This window comes from Lithobates pipiens, unplaced genomic scaffold (genome assembly GCF_037356315.1).
Source record: "Lithobates pipiens isolate NorthernLeopardFrog02 unplaced genomic scaffold, aLitPip1_a1.2 Scaffold_1, whole genome shotgun sequence".
NCBI lineage: Eukaryota > Metazoa > Chordata > Amphibia > Anura > Ranidae > Lithobates > Lithobates pipiens.
In genome coordinates this window covers 200,141,544-200,161,340 of record NW_027507685.1, presented here as the reverse complement: position 1 = coordinate 200,161,340, position 19,797 = coordinate 200,141,544, and the positions used below count along the sequence as shown (strand labels likewise).

General features: G+C 44.0%; 1 protein-coding gene and 1 pseudogene across 1 annotated transcript in view; both read left to right on the top strand.

Moving 5' to 3' along the window:
* GMFG (glia maturation factor gamma) overlaps positions 1–19,412 on the top strand; it is a 30,034-nt gene extending 10,622 nt beyond the window's left edge. The window contains exons 2-7 of the mRNA XM_077479893.1: positions 508–604; positions 742–791; positions 8,060–8,111; positions 13,226–13,306; positions 14,984–15,057; positions 18,517–19,412. Coding sequence (XP_077336019.1) covers positions 508–604; positions 742–791; positions 8,060–8,111; positions 13,226–13,306; positions 14,984–15,057; positions 18,517–18,588 — 426 coding nt within the window. The 3' untranslated portion in view covers positions 18,589–19,412. The remainder of the gene's footprint in view (positions 1–507; positions 605–741; positions 792–8,059; positions 8,112–13,225; positions 13,307–14,983; positions 15,058–18,516) is intronic.
* Positions 15,523–15,641, top strand: LOC143989552 (U2 spliceosomal RNA; annotated as a pseudogene).
* Positions 19,413–19,797: the final 385 nt, after the last annotated feature.

Sequence of the window (19,797 nt, the reverse complement as noted above, 5' to 3'; positions counted from 1 at the left end):
GAATTCGAATTTTTAGCCTTCTGCTGGCCCCTACAGCATTACATCAGGGGACCAGACATCTGAAAGACCTGGAAGTGTGTTGAGCGCTTAATATTCTTTAGGCAGTTTCACCTTTGCAATACAGCACATCCATGCATTTACTGCCCCCCAACCACTACCCCCTTTAGCTGCAGAGGCAGGGACAGGGGTTTACATATGCCATGGGCATGATGCTTTGCTTTGCAGCCATGGCAGCAATTATACCCCCTTCTGCTTTCTGCAGGCGCAGCCCCTGCTGAACGTGACCCATTCAAGTGAATAGGGCCACTTTGCAAGCATCCTGAAACTGTGTGCAGTTGCAGCATGCTAGTGCGGGGTTCAAGGGGTTAAAACAGGAGACGATACAATGCCTCCTCACTGCCTGTCAAATGCTAGTATGAACGACCCCTTAGACTGGAAATCACTGATTTGTTTGTTTTATCCTAGCTGGAATTAAAATAACCGTCACATCTGCTTTCCTCTTTCCAGTCGGACTCGTTGGTAGTGTGTGATGTGGACCCTGAGCTGAAAGACAGGCTGAGGAAATTCCGCTTCAGGAAGGAGACCAATAATGCAGCCATCTTGAGTGAGTTACCACGCATAGAGATACAGGACACTGGGACCTCCTGTGCCAACAAATCCAAGTGGACACGTGTGGATGTATTATATGGAGCCGCAAAGTCTGTTCTCCCCTCACACTCATCTTTCTTATTTGTTTCCTAGTGAAAATTGACAAGGACAAACAGCTTGTGGTCCTACAGGAAGAGTTTGAGGTGGGTTGTCCATGTCATATACACCATACTCATCTTCTGTTCATTCTCTAATCATCTGGGATTTGTCAATAAATGGGAAAGGGATTGAAAGTGGAATGGGATAATACAGAGCAGTGGTCTCCAAACAGCAGCCTGTGGGCCAGATGTAGCCATTTGCTTGCCTTTTATCTGGCCCATAGGGCACTATTCCTCATACTGACACCAATCGTGAGGCACTATTCCTCTCTCTGACACCAACCATGGGGCAATATTTCTCCCACTGACACCAGCCATGGGGCACTATTCCTTCTGCTGACACTAACGATGACATACTATTCTTCCCAATGACACCAACCATGGGGCACTATTCCTTCTGCTGACACCAACGATGACGTACTATTCTTCTCAATGACACCAACCATGGGGCACTATTCCTTCCATTAAGAAGAATGATGGGGACTATCCCCCCCACTGACACCAATGATGAGTCACTATTTACTGACACCAACCATGTAGCACTATTATCTGGCCCTTAGGGCACTATTCCTCCCACTAATACAATGCACTATTTCTCCCACTGATACCAGCGATGAAGCACTATTCCTGCCTCTGACACCAACCATGGGGCACTATTTCTCCCACTGACATCAACGATGACACGCTATTCTTCCCAATGACACCAACCATGGGGCACTGAGAAGAATGATGGGGGCACTATTCCTCCCACTGACACCAGCCATGGGGCACTATTCCTCCCACTGACACCAGCCATGGGGCACTATTCCTCCCACTAACACCAGCAATGAGGCCACTATTCCTCATACTGACACCCACCATGGGGTACTATCACCTGGCCCTTAGGGCACTATTTCTCCCACTGACTCCAATGATGGGGCACTATTGCTCCCACTAACATCAATGATGGGGCACTATTCCTCCCACTAACACCAGTGATGAAGCACTATTCCTCCCTCTGACACCAACCACGGGGGGCTATTTCTCTCACTGACACCAACAATGATGTACTCTTCTTCCCAATGAAACCAAACACGGGGCACTACTCCTTCCATTGAGAAGAATGATGGGGCACGATTCCTCCCACTGACCCCAACAATGTGTCCACTATTCCTCATACTGACACCAACCACAGGGCCATATTCCTTCCACTGACATCAGCGATGTGGCAATATTAATTCTGCTTATACCAACGATGGAGTACTATTCTTTCTCCTACTGACTACAGGTGCTATGTAATTTTTTAAAATCCCACTGACACTGAAACCTGGGGCAATGTTTAATCCTACTGGCCACAGTCCAGCCTCCAAAGTCTGAAGAAAAGTAAACTGTCCATTTTTTAAATAAAATTTGGAGCCCCCCCACGGGTTAGAGAAGTGTTTTGAATGCAAAAACACATTTGATGCTAATTTACTTCCTACCACAAATGAACATCAGAAAAACATCAGGAAGACTCACAGAGTGCTCTGTCTTTCTCTCACATTTTTTTGATGATTATTTATGGCAGGCTAATTGTTTGCAGTAGATACTTTTTTGCATAAGGAACTAAACAAAAGAATTCAGCGGATTCCTACAATGTTCTTTTTTCATCCAATATTACACAAAAGTCCTTGATGTCTGAGGTGGGCCCATGCTCCTATAACAGCCATCCATTTTTTATTTTAAAAGAAAAGTATAGTGTATTTTCTAGTGGCAAAAAAGAAACAGGTTTTCTTTAAAGCCCAAAAAGGGAAGTTCCAATTTTCTGCCTCCTGCCCCACTGCTCTACTAAATTTGGACAGCTTTTTTTTTAAGGGGGGGGGGGTGCGGTGGGAGGGGGTGGTGCAGATCCACCAGAAGTTATCCTCCATTCCATATGCCCACAACCTTATGGGACACGTTACAGATTCCAGAAGGGTACAAGACCATTCACAAAGCGCAGTGCAGCTCAGAAGCACCAACAAGTCACAGTTGGCTGCCCATAGTTAACATGCAGGTTCTGGGGACCGAAGACCAGTGAAGAACTGTCTCTGGTGAGGACTGAGCTGGATCCCTGGACAGGTAAGTGTCCTTTTTTTTTTTTAAAGCCAGCAGCTATAGTATTTGTAGCTGCTGACTTTTAATTTTTTATTCCTAGGGTGAAAAACCTCTTTAAGTCCCTGATTCCCAGGTGCACACATTCACCTTCTCTCATTTGCTGGTCGCAAAGAAGATACCTGGTACATCTGAGAATAGAGGAGCATGTGATCTACTCCCCTTCCTTCTATGTTACTGGCAAATGAATGTCTGGGTGCTTGTGGTTTTCTTCAATCCCAGTGAATTTTGGGGCTCGTCAATACTTGTCATATTCGGTGGGCTATACCCCCAGCAAATGCAAACCATTCAAGCGAATGGAGACACACTGCAACTGACCCATAGGGTTAAGACATAATGTATATCGCCAGCTTAATATGAAAAGTTTATTAAAGTGATTAGATCACAGCAAAGATTTGTGATGTTTCGAGGCCACGCAGGACCCCTTCATCAGGCATGTGATCACAGTTGACGAGCATGTGCGATGGTAATTTTTTTTTTTTTTTATATATTCTTTATTTAAGACAAAATAAAATAACACCAGAAACACATCTGAATACAATGTACCACTGAACATATCCAGAAAAAGCAATCACAGACAAGCCCAAGGGATGTACCCATACAAGGTGTTATAGCTAAAACAGTAGGTCTATCCCATAATGGCCCTATCAGCTCCCAACCGGGGAGGGGGGCACAAAAGGGCCTCCGTCATACCTCCCCTAGCCAAGAGCCATAACCAGGACCATGTCAGAACAGACCCAGAGTCATATAAGCAACACAACCATGCATATGAGTAGCATCCATCTATACTGTGTTATGTACTGGCAACCGATACATAAGAGGGGGCACCCTCCACCGTGGAGTATCTGGTCAGCATCAGCAATTGGTTTCATTAAAGCAGAACATTTTATTTAAACCTTAGAGAACAAACAGCAAAAAAATAACCCAAACCAAAAAATGAAAAAAAGAGAAGAAGGGAGTGGAAAAAAAACTCCTCCTCCGGACATATTCTTACACTCCCACTAAAGAAACAAAGAAGAGTTGTCCACGATCGCTCACACCGAAGATCTCTGCTGAAAGGTTGATAATGACAGAAAATTGGTCCTTCAGCAGCCAGAGAATAGCTCTAGTCTCAAGGGCTCTAGTGATGGAGGCGTCCCTTTAATGAAGGCTCTGCCAGCTCCAATAATGCGACATCAAGGCTGGACCTGGACGAGAGCTGCTCCGGATTAGAAGTATGTTCTAGCTATAGTGTCCAGATGCAGTTACGGCCCTGCAACCACGTGCAATGCATGCAGTTGCAGCATGTTGGTGTGGCATTCATAGGGTTTTAAGGAGAAGTATTGTCAGAGCTTATTTGGCCACACTTGTCCTGGGGATCAAGGAGTGCACTTACAGTGCCTTGCAAAAGTATTCACCCCCTTGGCATTTTTCGTGTTTTGTTGCCTCACAACCTGGAATTAACATGGATTGTTTGAGGATTTGCCATACAAATCCCACACAGTGTGATACAGGTTTTGCTCAAGAATATCCCTGTATTTAGCACCATCCATCTTTTCCTTAACTCTAACCAGTTTCCCAGTCCCAACTGCTGAAAAACATCCCCACAGCATGATGCTGCCACCACATTTCACTATGGGGATGGCATTTTTTGGGTGATGTGATGTGTTGGGTTTGTGCCAGACATAGGGTTTTCTTTGATGGCAAAATTTTTAAATTTTAGTCTCATCGGACCAGAGCACCTTCCTCCATACATTTTGAGAGTCTCCCACATGCCTTTTCGCAAACTCAAAACGTGCCATTTTGTTTTTTGCTGAAAGTAATGGCTTTCTTCTGGCCACGCTACCATAAAGCCCAACTCTATGGAGCGTATGGCTTATTGTCGTCCTATGTACAGATACTCCAGTCTCTGCTTGGAACTCTGCAGCTCCTCCAGGGTTACCTTAGGTCTCTGTGCTGCCTCTCTGATTAATGCCCTCCTTGCCTGGTCCATGAGTTTTGGTGTGCGGTCGTCTCTTGGCGGGTTTGCTGTTGTGCTATGTTCTTTCCATTTGGTTATGATAGATTTCATGGTGCTCCTAGGGATCATCAAAGATTTGGATTTTTTTTTAATAACCCAACCCTGACTTGTACTTCTCAACAGCATTGTCCCTTTCTTGTTTGGAGAGTTCCTTGGTCTTCACGGCAGTGTTTGGTTAGTGGTGCCTCTTGCTTAGATGTTGCAGTCTCTGGGGCCTTTCAAATGTGTATATGTAAAGACAGATCATGTGACACTTAGATTGCAGACAAGTGGACACCATTTCACTAATTATGTGACTTCTGAAGGTAATTGGTTGCACCATGGGCTTCATAACAAAGGGGGTGAATACATACGCACGTGCCCATAATCAGTTTTTTATTTCTGAAAAATATTTTAATGTTTTATGTATATATTTTTCTAATTTTACTTCACCAACTTAGACTATTGTGTTCTGATCCATCACATATAATTCAAATAAAAAAAAAAAACATTGAACTAATGGCTGTAATGTAACAAAATATATAAAAAACCAAGGGGGTGAATACTTTTGCAAGGCACATTAGTTCTACACTTCAGTGTTCCAGATTCACAGGAGGTGCGGCAATTTAGCCACACATGTAAACTTAGCATTACTGAAAACATATCTTGCCCACAATTAGAGCTTAATCATAGGGATCGATGTGACAATATTGGTGCTAGGTGATTGGTTCAGGGCTGTGACATGGTGGTATAATTAGCTCTGACTAGAGCGACTCCGACCTTGCACAAGGCCTTCTTTCCTCAATTCTAGAAGCCAAATAGAGTGGCAGGGAAATTAAAGAAATACAAGGTGTGTCTAAAAAGTTTGGTAAATGGTCCGATATTTCAAAGTGGTTGTAAACTCTCCCCCACACCTTTGTCCCATGTGAATCAGTATAAAAAATAAAACAAATGAACACTGCTTGTAGCTATCTCCTTAATTGCATAGTATTGTTGTAATCCTTTTTGTTCTTTAGAATGACGTCACTGAACATGCCCATATCTCCCATGATTTATGGCACACTCTATGTGCTTCTCTATCTATTATCAGGACTTCCTATGGCACAACACAGAAATCCCACAAGACTGCATAATCACTCAGAGATTTCTCCTATACCCCATGTGACCATGTGACATCACATGGAGTGGAAAAAAAGGCATTGGACATCATTTCTGTAGTCTTATCAGCTGAAGCTGATAAGACTGACATAGGCAAACACTAGATAATCAGCACAAGTAAATACTATGAAATAAAACAAGTCAGCTATGAGCAGGGAAGCAGGGTTGCCATAGAAACGTTGGATTGAGACGGAGGCTTGGTTAACAGTAAAGGAAGTGCTCAATGTAAGGACTCAGAAAACAATACTTAAGATAGCGCTGCCTTACCCCTGGAAACAAGTTTTTTGAAATTTCTTTAAACAGTGTGTAATTTGCAATTTGGGCTGGATTACAGTGGCTATAGTTTGATAATTACTTATTATAATGGACTAAATGAAAATAAGCATCAGAATGGGAGAGTTTACGTCCTCTTTAACGGCAACATGGACCAGGTGCGCACACATGCACATGGCTATCCAAAGACACATTGAGAAGTGCCACCTAGCGTGGAGTACATGTAACTGTCAGGGTAAACCTGCTGTGGGCAGTCAAACATAGTCAGTGTGAGAGGCAGGGTCACAGTGCAATGGAGCCATGAGGGAACATCAAGTTCTGGTACAAATTAGGAAAAACAATGAGGGATATGCATGAAATGTTGGTGCAAGTGTACGGGACAGAAGCAGTAAGCAGAAAATGTGTGTTTACAACTGGTTCAAATGCTTTCGAGACGGAATTCTGGTCGGCTGTCGACAAGCAGAACCCCGAAGGCAATAGAGCGAGTGTGACAAATGCTGGCATGAGATTGATGACTGACTCTACAATTGATGGATGAGGAACTGGGCATTAGCAGATTTGGGTAAGTGGAAGAGCTGTTCCTGATTTGTGACACACAAGCTGACAGAAAGCAAAATGGATGGAAACAGAATCCATCCTTTCTGCGAACCATTGTCACAGGTGCTACCAGTTCCACCTAGCATCCAATCGGCAATCAATGGAATGGCTTTCACCGACTTCCCTGCGACCCAAAAAGAGTTGCCTGCAAAAGTCCAAGTTCAAGACAATGTTGATCAGCAGTCCAAGAATGTGTGACAATGGTTCTATGATCGATTCCTAAAGAGGCATTTGCAACAGTTTCTAGAAGCTTTATGAACATTCCAAAAAGTGTGTTATGAAGGATGGTGACTATAAAGGGAATTTGTTCATATCTTCTGTTTTGTTTTCTGATACCATTCACCAAACTTTTTAGGCACAACTCTTATATGTTTTGCTGGGGAAGAGGGCACTAAAGAATGCACAGACAAATTGATTTGACGTTCACATGTTTACAGGTTTGCTCTCTATAGTTTTATTATTGTAGTAAAGCAGTACTCCAGGCAGAACCTTTTCTTTTATCCTGACAGGGTAGGAAAAGGTTACCTCTGTCAGCTTTTTATTCTTGTTTGCTGCCTAATTGGGGAGATTTCCCTCCAATACTTGGTGCATTACATGTCGGAATGAAAAATTAAAACCCAACACTGAGCTCAGCTCCCAAACCCAGTGCTCACACTGAAGTCCCTCCTGTCATACGTCTTGATTTTTTTTATTTACCTTATTAATAAGTTTTCAGGCTACCTTTAACCAGTCAAAGAGATAAGTAAACCAGCAAACCCATGCTCCTGACCAAGTGGTTTAAGATATGCATGGAGGATAGGTTTATGGGTTTACCTACCTCTTTGACTGGTTAAGGTTTTTTTTGCCTCTTTGGGGTTTGTATTCACTTCTACCTGAGCCAATACATACACTACATACATATTTTCTCATTAGCTGGTCAACTTTGACATGCATGATTGACTTTAATAACAAGGTTCGATGGCAAATGTTGAGTGAAGCACCATCCAATTCAAACATTCAAACATATGCAAGGGAAAATCCTATTCATTTGAATTCCTGGGGGTATTCAAAGTAAACACACGTCTACATGTCCGAGCAAAAATTCTCCTTCGTTAGCAAATCGATACTTCAGTATTATTGGTCTAATAGAATAACTTATGTGCAGCAGTCAATCACTGATAATTTCATCATTCTGAAATTTGTATTTCTATTTCAGGACATTTCCCCTGATGACCTACAGAATGAGCTACCAGAACGTCAACCCAGATATCCTTACCAGACATGTACCATGTTGTAGTTATGCATGAAGCTGCCAGTGGCTTTTTATAAATAGGGATGAGCAAATATCTTTGTGCAATCCTCCAAGGCAGGGCTCTCAGAAAGATATAAATTTCTTCACATGACTTGGTAAAGTGGTCCAAAGGACTACCTACCAGTTCAATTCTGGCTGCAGAGTGGCAGTGCACTCCCCCAGAGTATCGAGAAGCCAGGTACCCTGTATGACATCATCTCTGCCGTATTAAAATTATACTATACATCTTTAGATCTATGTTGCACCAGCAACTTTGTAGCATCTACAAATTTCTTTAATTATTGTCTTCACTTCTCATCAGATCTCCCACTCTTCAGCTCCCTTGTTATCTCTTCTCATATTCGCCTCCACTTTTCCAGAGCTTCTCCCATCCTCTGAAACTCATTATCCCAATATGTCTGGCTAACTACTACTCTAAGCCCTTGTACACAGGGTCGGACATTCCAATGGACAATGTCCGATAGGACCGTGTTGTCGGATAATCCAACAGTGTGTGGGCTCCATCGGACTGTTTCCGTCGGAGTATCCGACGGACCAAGTTTTCCAGCTGGGCTTTAAAATTTTCCGACAATATGATCCGATCAGACTTTGTCCGATCATGTGTAGAGAATTCCGATCAGACAAAGTGCCACGCATGCTCAGATCAAATTCCTAGACCAAAGATATTGGCTACTAGCCTGAACGTAGTCCCGTCCTAACGAAATAACCTCATCACGTTAAGTACGATTGGATTTTCTGACTTTGTCCGACTGTGTGTATGCAACAGTTTCGGTTGTCGGAATGTCCGACCGTGTGTACAAGGGCTAACACAAAAAATCTATTCAGAATGATTGGGGGAATCCACTAATTATTAGAGGTGCCCATCCCTATCATTTAGGAGGCTGTCACCACAAATGTACTGATAACACAAAACAGAAAAAAAGAAGCTGTGGAAAACACAATACCCACTAGAGCTACCTCATATAAATTTATTGAAACCAATAAAAATTCCATATCAAAAAATTCCCATGCTCAACGGGTAACTCCTACTCTATCCACCTTTAAGTGATACCTGAAAACTCATAACTTTAGAGAGGCCTATCCTGCCTTTAAATAGTAAACTAAACATTTACTTTCTCTATAAGCTCACAGTTAATACCGTTTCTACCACTTGACCCTTCCATTTAGGTTGTAAGCCCTAATTAACGGGGCTCTCTGATCTCTCCAGTACTGAATTGTATCGTAACCATGCAGTCTCCCTCTATTTTGTAAAGCGCTGACTGTTGGTGCTATATAAATCCTGTATATTAATAATAATAATAATGGCAATTTTATAGATGGTATACAAATAATATTGTAGCTGGCCTCAATGCTTCTTTACCCAGCCACAAATCAATAGTGCGCCGTGATCACTAGCAGATGCATTACATAACCTGATGAGCTGCTGAAGATGAAAATTCAGTAGCTAGGTCAAAAAGATGAAAAAGGCAGTTGCTCAGCAACCAAGCGACAAAATTGTATTCCCACAGATCTTTTGTTAAACAGGTATTGTCAGCATTTCCGTTCAGGGCAAAGTGACAGTGTCTGTCTAAAGGGGGACCCCTGATCCTCTAATATTCACCTTGTCCACTCTCCTCAGCCACTTCTACCTCTGCTGAAGCCAAATCTCCAGTGCTGGATGGTGTCCGACGCAGTGACATCACCGCCTCCATAATGTGTCAGCATTCGGACGTAGTGATTGAATGTTAGACTTAAGCTTTGTCTAAGCCCTTGTACACACGGTTGGACTTTCCGACAACAAAATCCGTCGGATTTTGTCCGACGGATTTTGTCCGAAACTGGTATTGCATACACACAGTCGGACAAAGTTGTCGGAAAATCCGATCGTTCGGAACGTGATGACGTTTGTTCATTCCAACGGGACTACTTTAAGGCTAGTAGCCAATAGCTTTGGTCTAGAAATTTGATCTGAGCATGCGTGGCACTTTGTCCGATCGGAATTCTCTACAAACGATCGGACAAAGTCCGATCGGATCATGTTGTCGGAAAATGTTATAGCCCAGCTCTAAAACTTTGTCGGATGGATATTCCAACGGAAACAGTCCGATGGAGCCCACACATGGTCGGATTATCCGACAACATGGTCCGATCGGACATTTTCCATTGGAAATTGTCGGGCCGTGTGTACAAGGGCTAAGGATGCATTCTTTTCAGGGAAAAATACCAGTCTTATGAACTCTTTCCTATTAACAACATTGGCAAGAAGCCCCAGTTATACCTCTCAATTCATTAAAATACTGGCCAAATGGTAACCCTAGCACTGTCACATGGTATGAAATCACATGTTCCACCAGTTCCAGAAGCACAGGGTATTTTTGACATAAAAGGATACAGGATACATTTTCAATCAAAGCACATTTTTTTTTTTTAGTGCACCCTCCTGACCTAAAAATACCTACCTCTATTCCAAAGCTGCCACCCTGTAATGCTGACTGCTTATAGCAGCCTATCCTAACATTTTACCCCTGAGGAACCCTTGATATAATTTTCAGATCTTGGGGAACAGATCTTGGTATAAATAATTATACCCACCACTCACAGTACATTAGCAATGCATGATCAATCATTTGTACAAGGTTAAAAAAAAAAAAAAATTAACAACATGACCTACCTATCATAATTGACACCCAGGGCAAAAAAAAAATCTTGAAATAAAAAAGGAATTAAAGAAAAAAACACAGGCAGTTAAAATTGTAGTGTTCCCTCACATTAGTGGTCAATGTAGAAGTGCCCTCTTCAATTGGTGGCCATTGCAGGTGGCAGATTAATTTGTCATTGTTCACTGATCAAAGACCCCCTAGCAACTTCAGGAGGAGTCCTAGTGTTCCATGGAGCGCTGGTTAGGAAAGGCTGGCCTACAATAACATTTTCTGTACAGGGGCCATGCCTGTGGTCGATCTACATAGGGCAGTCTGCCCGAGTGTCTCCAGCCTCAGGAGACTGATCCATAGATCGGAATTATCTGCACAAGCATATTGAGGCAGAACTTAGCAACATGTTTTCTTTCTTGCTTCCCCAGGAGCATACTGTATACTCTCCTGCATTATCAGGAATAAAAAAAGTGTAGCAACCTCCTAGATACTGTAGGCTGCTAGGGACTAAGTAAATTTAGTGCTGTGCCTCTCCTGTAATCAGGAGAGCAGTATGTGATTACTTAAAGTGTTACTAAACCCAGGACCCTGTATTCACTATATTTGGCCTCCCACGGTACACAAAACATGGAAATGCTATTAATTGAGTAGATATACAGTAAGCTGCTAAATACCATTTCTCATCAGCAGTATACAGCAGGCTTGTGACTTCTATCAGTGTCTGGCCAAGCACTGGTTAAAGCTTGTAGAAGGAGTTTTGAGTCTTCTCTGGCTGTCTTATGAGGCTGCATGACTCCTGACCCTCTGTCTGGAAAGTGCTGATTGGCTACGTGTCGATCACATATGCCCTATCAAAAAAAAAAAAAAAAAAAAAAAAAACCTCTCTAGCAATACCCACTAAACTGAGCATGTGCAGATTGCCTCCAAGGCTCTATACTATCAGGAGATGGATTGGGGACTGTGGAAGAGCAGGCAGATTCTAACAGCATTTTTACACAGTTCACAGGATTAATCCCTTAGGTTCCACAGAGAGTATAACAAGCATGCTTTACTGCATATACAGACTGGTTTTGCTGTTGTGGGTTTAGTAACACATTAAGGCTGCTCTGGGCTCTGCAGACTGCAAGTTTGACTGCTGTTTTCTGGAAACTATAGTGGGTGGGAGACTCAGATGAGCAGCCCAAATATTTATGTAGTTCCAGCCAATCCCTGGATAAGTGTGCCTAGATGGTGGTTGGAGGATGCATAAATAGTTTGGAGTACCAGAGAGAAGGATTCTTTTCCCTAGAGGAGAGGTTCCCAGACAGTGGGCTACTAGTCCTTCCTGGCCATCCCGATGAGGATCCAACCTGCTCATCAAGGTTCCTGCTGAGGAGTCTGCCTGCGGGAGTCTGAAGGAAACATTTAAGTCCTGGGGACACTGTGAGTACAGACCAGAGCGAGAAAGGGATCCTTGTGACTGTTACTACTGCTAACCCCTGCCACACTAATAAGACTTGCCTTAGCTTGGGACATTGTTAATGGTGCGTCAGTGCTGTCTACTACATGTCCTAATATTTGGAGGATTTAGTTGCAAAGGGGATAGTGTCCTTGCATTCTTGTTTAGTGTTCTGGAGCTCCCTGATCCTCATCCAAGTTGATCTGTAATAAAACTTCTCAAGAGGTAACCCCTAGACCAGGGGTCCCCAACCCTGGGCCGCAGACCAGTGCCAGTCCATGGCTTGTTGGGGGCCGGACCGTGTGGCTGTGGGTGGGCAGCTGGCGAGCGAGCCAGCATAACCTGCACTAGCACCCTCCCACCACCAGAGGGCACCAACTCCCTTTCTCCACCACCACTAAACCCTTCCCTGACTGTGGTCACCTTACCTACAGAGAGGAAGGGGGAGAAGAAGCTGCTCTTACCCGAAAGTGACAGGCCGCTCATGGCCCCACCCCCCCAGAGGTGACAGATTGCAGCAACACCCCCTCTCAGGTGACAGAGAACAGAACACACACAAGAGAGGTGACAAGTTGCACGGCACCAGGAGGTGACAGGCTGCACCAAGCACCCCCTACCCCTGAGGTGACAGACTACATCAAGCACTCCCCAGCCCCCAAGGTGACAGGCTACACCGAGCACTCCCCACCCTGAGGTCATAGGCTACACTTCACCAAGCGCCCACCACCCCCGAGGTGACACCAAGCACTCTCCATCCAGGCAGCACACACACATACACAACCCCAACCCTCTAAACTTAAACCCGCCCCCCCCCCCCCCCCACTTACACAGAGGAGAGGTTTTGGTCGCTGAGGAGGTTGGAGACCATTTCTCTAGACTGTTTCTTGGGCCAGAAGGATTTTGCCTGCCTGAGCTGCTCTAGCGGGAAGAGAACCTGGCACAGGGTTAGAGTGTATTGTGGAGTATATTGTGTTTGTTGACTTCCTTAACCACAGGACACATTTCTGGTATACAGTTACAAGTACACGCATGACGATGGGCGCGTCTCATACCCACTGTGCATGATCTTCTCCAGCCCAGTCGGTAAGTGTCCACATCTGGGAAGTAGTGGGACATCCAGATTACCTGTATACTATGCCCTCTTTAAGGCCAGAACTAGACGTACTCAGTTCACATTACACTACAGATATAAATAGAACAATGTAATTACTGATCTCAGATAATGCACATAGTTCCTTTAAAGGGGTTGCAAACCCTCAAGGTTTTTCACCTAAATGCATCCTATGCATGAAAAATCTTCTGTAGTGCAGCAGCCCCCCAGATCCCCCCATTTACTTACCTGAATGCTATCTTTCCAGCAACGACAGCAAGCACAGCAGCTCCTGCCGCTATCTCAGGTCCTCATTGGATAGATTGATAGCAGTAGGAGCCATTGGCTCACGCTGCTGTCAATCAACTTCAGTGACACGGGACCCAGGGGTGGAGCCGAGTCCTGCTGTCTGTGTCAATGGACAAATCAGAAGCACTCAGAAGCGTGCCCGCACGATTGCCCCTATGGAAAGTGGTTCTCTGAGGGGGTGCTCGAGAAGACAAGGAGCCAGGAGCACCACTAGGGGACCCCACAAATACTCGTTTCCGCAATCTAGGAAATTTAGAACATTTATCAGTTTTCTGCTCCTGTCTGTTTACCCATTGGAGAATTTCTCTCACTTCCTGTTTCAGTGACAACTTTGCCACTGGGAGGGAAAAAATATATAAAATGTGACAGTTTAAAGTGGTTGTAAACCTCTGACATGAAATATGAACAAAGCATATCCATCTATAGTGTGTACTTGCCTTAATTAAGAGCACTAAATGTAATTTCTGTCTGCTGCCTCATTCCTCTGCTATCAGCATAAATCACTTCTGACAAGTGTTCTTGACACCAAGAGAAAAAAAAAGTGACAAGGGAGGGAGCTCCAGAACACAGCCTGTGCTTGACAGCCTCAACTGTTTCTGTGTGCTGTGTGAAGGGGGTTAGTCTCTTCCCTCCAATCAGCTCTCAGAGTGCTCCTCGCTAATCTCTGTAGAGTGTAACTTCAGCGTAACTCCAACCCCTATTTTCTGACTACCAGACAAGCTTTATAAATTCTGCATTTTGAACTGATGTAGAGAAGAGAAGACTGCAGATAAACAGGTACAAATTATGAAGGAGGATTTGTTTTATCTCTGTGTCCTACCTGAGGCTCTTCACTTCAATGGGTATATGTGAGGGTTTACAACCACTTTAACATGAGTCTTACTTGTTTGCTCATTGATGGAAAGCAGCAAAATTGGCATGTGTACGGCCAGCATTAGGGGGCCATGTTTTCTTTATATGTTTCCTTTTGTGCCAAGTTCAGCCATCATGCCTTCAAATCTTTCAGTGATTTGACTAAAGCTCACCTGGCTTACAATCTAATTGTACAATCTCCTTTAGATCTACCAACAACTATGTAGTGCAAGGGCTTGTATGTTTGGATAAAAATTGTTTGAATAAAGTAGGAAGGTTTACATATTACACACAAATGGCGACTGATCACATATTACATTGAATTGGTAAATCTAAAGTTGACTGCATCAAAAATTGTATCGTCAGATTATAAGATGTGTGGGGACCCTTTGGCATAGTAGTTGCTATATGTTACCACTCTGAACTTCTGCTTTATCCCTTGCACTGTTATTGATTAAGCACCTGCCCTCATTCCCATACATTCAACATTATATTTTCCCTGTGAACAGGTTGTAAACCTGAGCAGCAAATGATGTACGCAGGAAGTAAGAACAGACTGGTACAAATTGCCGAGCTTACTAAGGTAAACAAATTAAAGAGAACGTACAGTATACGCCGATCATCAGTAACAATATGACCACTCATGGGAGCATTAACTCCACTAGGCTTGTGAAAGTATGCTTTGGCACCAAACCATCAGTAGCAGATCCTTTTAGATGTGACATTCATTTCAGTCCAAATTTAAGTTCGGACAAATTTTTGGTTATAATGAAATAGTAAGGAATTTCATTGAAATTTTCGTTTTTTTTATTTGTTTTCTAACAAATTCCAAATTTTTGAAATGATTCAAATTCAGATCAGTTGAAAAATTATTGACCAATTTGATATCTGTGTGAAGAATAGCTGGTTGTTAAGGAGAAGGCGGGAAGCCGCGTCCTTAACAATCGATGACTCATCAGCTGTCAGCGGGCTTCCCCACTTAAAGTTGAAATGTAAAAGAAAAGGAACAAACAGCATGGGGACTCCCTCAAAATCCATATGAGACCCCTACGCTTCTCGGCCCTTTGGCTAAGATCAAATGTAGTATATGTTCTTATCAGTGATCCAGTGTGGCTGGTGTGCTATTATCCTGATCTAACCAAGGTTGGAGTGGTGGCCATAGCTTCCAACTGTCCCTGATTTCAAGGGACTGTCCCTGATTTGGAGCAATGTGCCTCTGTCCCTCATTCCTCCTTATTTGTCCCTCATTTTGGTCTGATCTATATAGTTGTATATAAAATGCACTTTATCTATCAAAAAGTGTTCCCAGTGCTAAATATGTCATCTGATTTCTAAATTGCTGCATTTGTAAATTCCAAAATCCAATATAAAGGAATAGTAGTGGTAAAAAAAGCACTTGTGAGTTCAACCAATCTTGTTTTGTTTGTACAGTTTTCCTTTAAGGGGGCAGGGCAAGGGGTGTGTCCTATGCTTGCATACTTTTGCTGATAGGTGTCCCTCATTCCCATCTCAAAAAGTTGGGAAGGTATGGTGGTGGCTATGCAAACGTGCTGGAGTGATGGGGGCTTGGAAGCTTAGTCCCAGCTGGAACAGAAACCAGGGAGCCCACAGGCAGGTTGGGCACAGGAGTACTCCCCATTACCTCCTAATCTGAACGTTCTACCTTGTCTGGCAATGGGCTGGGAAGGCAGAAGGTCCGCAGTGCCCCCTGGGAGTAATCGGCCTAGGGGTGCTCTTAGTAACACTTGGGTGTGGGACCCCACGGTGTGAACAGAACACATGGTCACAGCACCAAATTATGCTTACTTTCTGCATTGCACCTCATTGGCTGGGCCTTTTGGCTAAAATCCGGGGGAAGTTTTTGTCTACCAGGCCTCAGGGCCCGACCAGTGCACTATTTAGCATGGCCAGTTTTTTATTTTATGTTTATTTTTCCCCCACTGTTTTTCACCCTTCACTTTTGTAGGTGATTTTTGATGGGTGAAGTGTCTGAGTCCTCGGGCTTACCCTGACGTCTACGGGGAGGATGTGTGGCCATCAGGTTCCTTCCTCCCCTGCCTCTGGAGGTCTCTCTTCAGGAGAGCTCCCCCGACCTAGTATTCAAGGATGGCTTTGGCTGACTTAAAATTACGGGGTCTGCCAAGCCCTCTGGCTAGACAGACCACGTAAACCTATGTCCCGGTCAGGAGCCTTGCACCCCGGGGGTCAGGTTCCTTCAAGGGGCTGTATTTCCTTTTCCCATTCTACACCTATTTCTGTAGTGACTCATCAATGGATGACACCATTGTCAATATATCCAATGCATTTCAAGTGTCACCAGCACACCAAAACAATACTCATTATGAACTTTTATTTGTCATTAATGTTGGCAGATGAAGAGGCCTATTGATGGCTCCAATGGCGGCCCGTGCATTGAGGGCGCACGGGCGCCGCCACCCCTTTCCCTGCCGCCGCCTCCCTATCCATGTGCCCGGCCCCTTTCATGACGCTGGACACATGGATTCCTATGAGGGGGTGGAAGGGGTGTTTTTTTTTAAGCACGTGATTAGAGCTAGAGGCTCTAATCGGTTTCAAAAAAGAGTGGGTTCGGGGCCCTGATCCCACCCAATTGTGTGACCATATTTGATGGGAAGAAGTGGCTTCATTTTATGGGCACAAGTGGCTACATATGATGTGAAACAAGTGGCTGCATATGATGGGCACAATGGCTGCATTTCATGGGCACAGTTTTCAGTTTGTTTTGCGCCCCCCCCCAAATTTTGAGCACCAGCCGCCACTGGATGGCGCTGAAAGCTTGCATGTCTTTTTGTAACAAATGAAAGCTCTTAGGCTGCATTCGCACCTGAGCGTAGCGTTTTCAAGCGTTTTTTGCTGCGTTTTTTCCCACGATTCGGTTTTTACCGTGATTTGCCGCGATTTTGTGCAGGGCAAAAGGTCACCAATGTTAAAAGAAGAAAAACGCCCAAATCTGCTCAATTCGAGCGACAAAAAAGGGTTCGGAACTTCAGGCGACATGTAGTGGAGATGTGAACCATCTCCATTGAGAATAATAGAATTTTTCCCCCTCTAGCGTTTTGTAGCTTCAGGCTTCAAGCTACAAAACGCTCAGGTGTGAATGGGGTCTTAGTGACACTTGTTTGGCATTAGACTAATTTTATCACCAACCTCCGACCTATCAAATCCTGCCCTATCTGACCATAATTGGGCAAACTACACCCATTTTCCCTAAGCTTTCCCCGGTTTAGGGGTCCTAAAATTACACTACTATAGCTCCTCAATACGCTATACGTAGCAGATATAATTTTAGGGTTTTGAAGGAACAGAAATGCATTGCAGGGCCTTTATTATATCTGTTCACCAAAAAAAGAAAACACAAAAAAAAAAAAAATTCATCCAGCCAGAAATCTTGTGAGCTGATAACTTCCCCTACCCTCTGCTTCTGGACTGTTATTGTTTCACTGTTCCCTGATATCTCTGTGGACTACAAAGTACCTCCCCATGTTATGAAGAAGAGAGGGAGGTGTTATGCGCTTCACGACCGCCCACTGCACATATACTGTGGCAGGACGCTCGCTCCGTGCCAGATCACTTACCTAGTACCTAGTATGTGATCTGACACTTACGGGTCTGGGGCAGGCTTGCGTGCTGCTGGAGACCCACTCCCACTATGATCAGATACAGTGGGAGCCCATCGGCAGGTACTGTAGACACGATGTCCACCAGCACCCGCTGATTGTTTAGTACACAGGCAAGTAAATAGTAAAACAGTGCCATTTGTCAAAAAAATGGCCTAGTCATGAAGGGGGGTAAATCTTCGTGATGTGAAGTGGTTTCGTTCTAACGCACTCCCTAACGTACCAGGAAGGCAACACTGCTCAGTACAGTTGTCACCCTAGGATAGGAATTGAGTTAATGGCGGGTTTACCAGGGTAAAATAAATGGAAAAAAAAGGAAAATTAATTCAGCCACCACATCAATGTATTTTGTTCTTGAGTCTGGATATGCTTTAACAAATAGAATGTTCTTTCTATGCTGATTGCAGGTATTTGAGATTAGAAACACCAGCGACCTTACAGAGGAATGGCTGAGGGAGCGCCTGGCTTTCTTCCGATGAAGTGGACCAATATGGATGCTAGAGACAAGCACATTTTCCAAAATCAGTCTCACCAACAGGTCGCCCCCTGCAGTCTGGGCGATGATGTGAATAAGAACCGTGATTGGAAAAATGTCCAATTATAAGTGTTAATAGGTTATGGTAAATCTTTAATGAGAGAAATATGGGGCTGCCATTGCTGACCTCTCCTTCTGAATTTGTTGGTTGCCTGGCAGTGATCCTGACCCTGTGGTTTCAATCATTTTTTATTGACTTGGAACATGATTGCAGATAAGGACTTCTGACAGTTCTGCGCTGCATAATTGTTGTAGGTCAGTGAATGGTTAATTGAAGTCAACAGGTTAGGATAACAGCCAGGCAATGAGCATTTTTAGGAAAAGGCCGGCAGTAGTAAGGTCCATATCTCTCTCATGACAGGTCTTTTATAAATGTGTTTTATTTTTCGCTCTTGAAGAGCAGAGACCATGTGATCCTAGTTGAGTTCTCACGTTCATCAGCCCTTTGTGGCCCTGAGCACACAAAAATCTTCAGATAAAAATATGGAATGGGAATGTGCAATTTTTCTGCATTTTGACTACCAATATACTACATTATGTGGGAAGGAACCTGGTGTCTGATTGAGATATTGAAGCTTGCTATAGAACCAAAATTGCCTGAGAAATGCACTTGTTGAAGAATGAACGTCAAAAGATAAATGGGTGGTTACAATGGGTTTCATATCTTTCTTGCCCAGGATTGATTTTTGGAGACATGCGCATGAATTTTATATACATTGTGAGTAGTACTCGTTTTTAATAAAGGATCTGTCATAAGGTTTTACACTATCCAGTGTCTTTTTATCTATCTATTACACTTATGGGAGTCGGGGTATCCATCCTGAGATATATGCAGAGGCATCGTTCCCGTGGCTGGTTAAAGCGGAGGTCCACCCTAAAGTGGACCTTCCGCTCATTGGAACCCTCCCCCCCTCCGGCGCCACAATTGGCACCTTTCAGGGGGAGGGGGGTGCAGGTACCTGTACAGTACAGGTATCTGCACCCACTTCCGGCATAGCTATCTGCGGAAAGGGGCGTAGATTACGCCCCTTTCCGAAAGTCCCCCGCTGCCTGCTGGGAAACACACGGATCCCAGAGGCAGCGGGACCATCCTTATTGCGCAGCGCGACTCGCGCATGCGCAGTAGGGAACCGGGAAATGAAGCCGAAAGGCT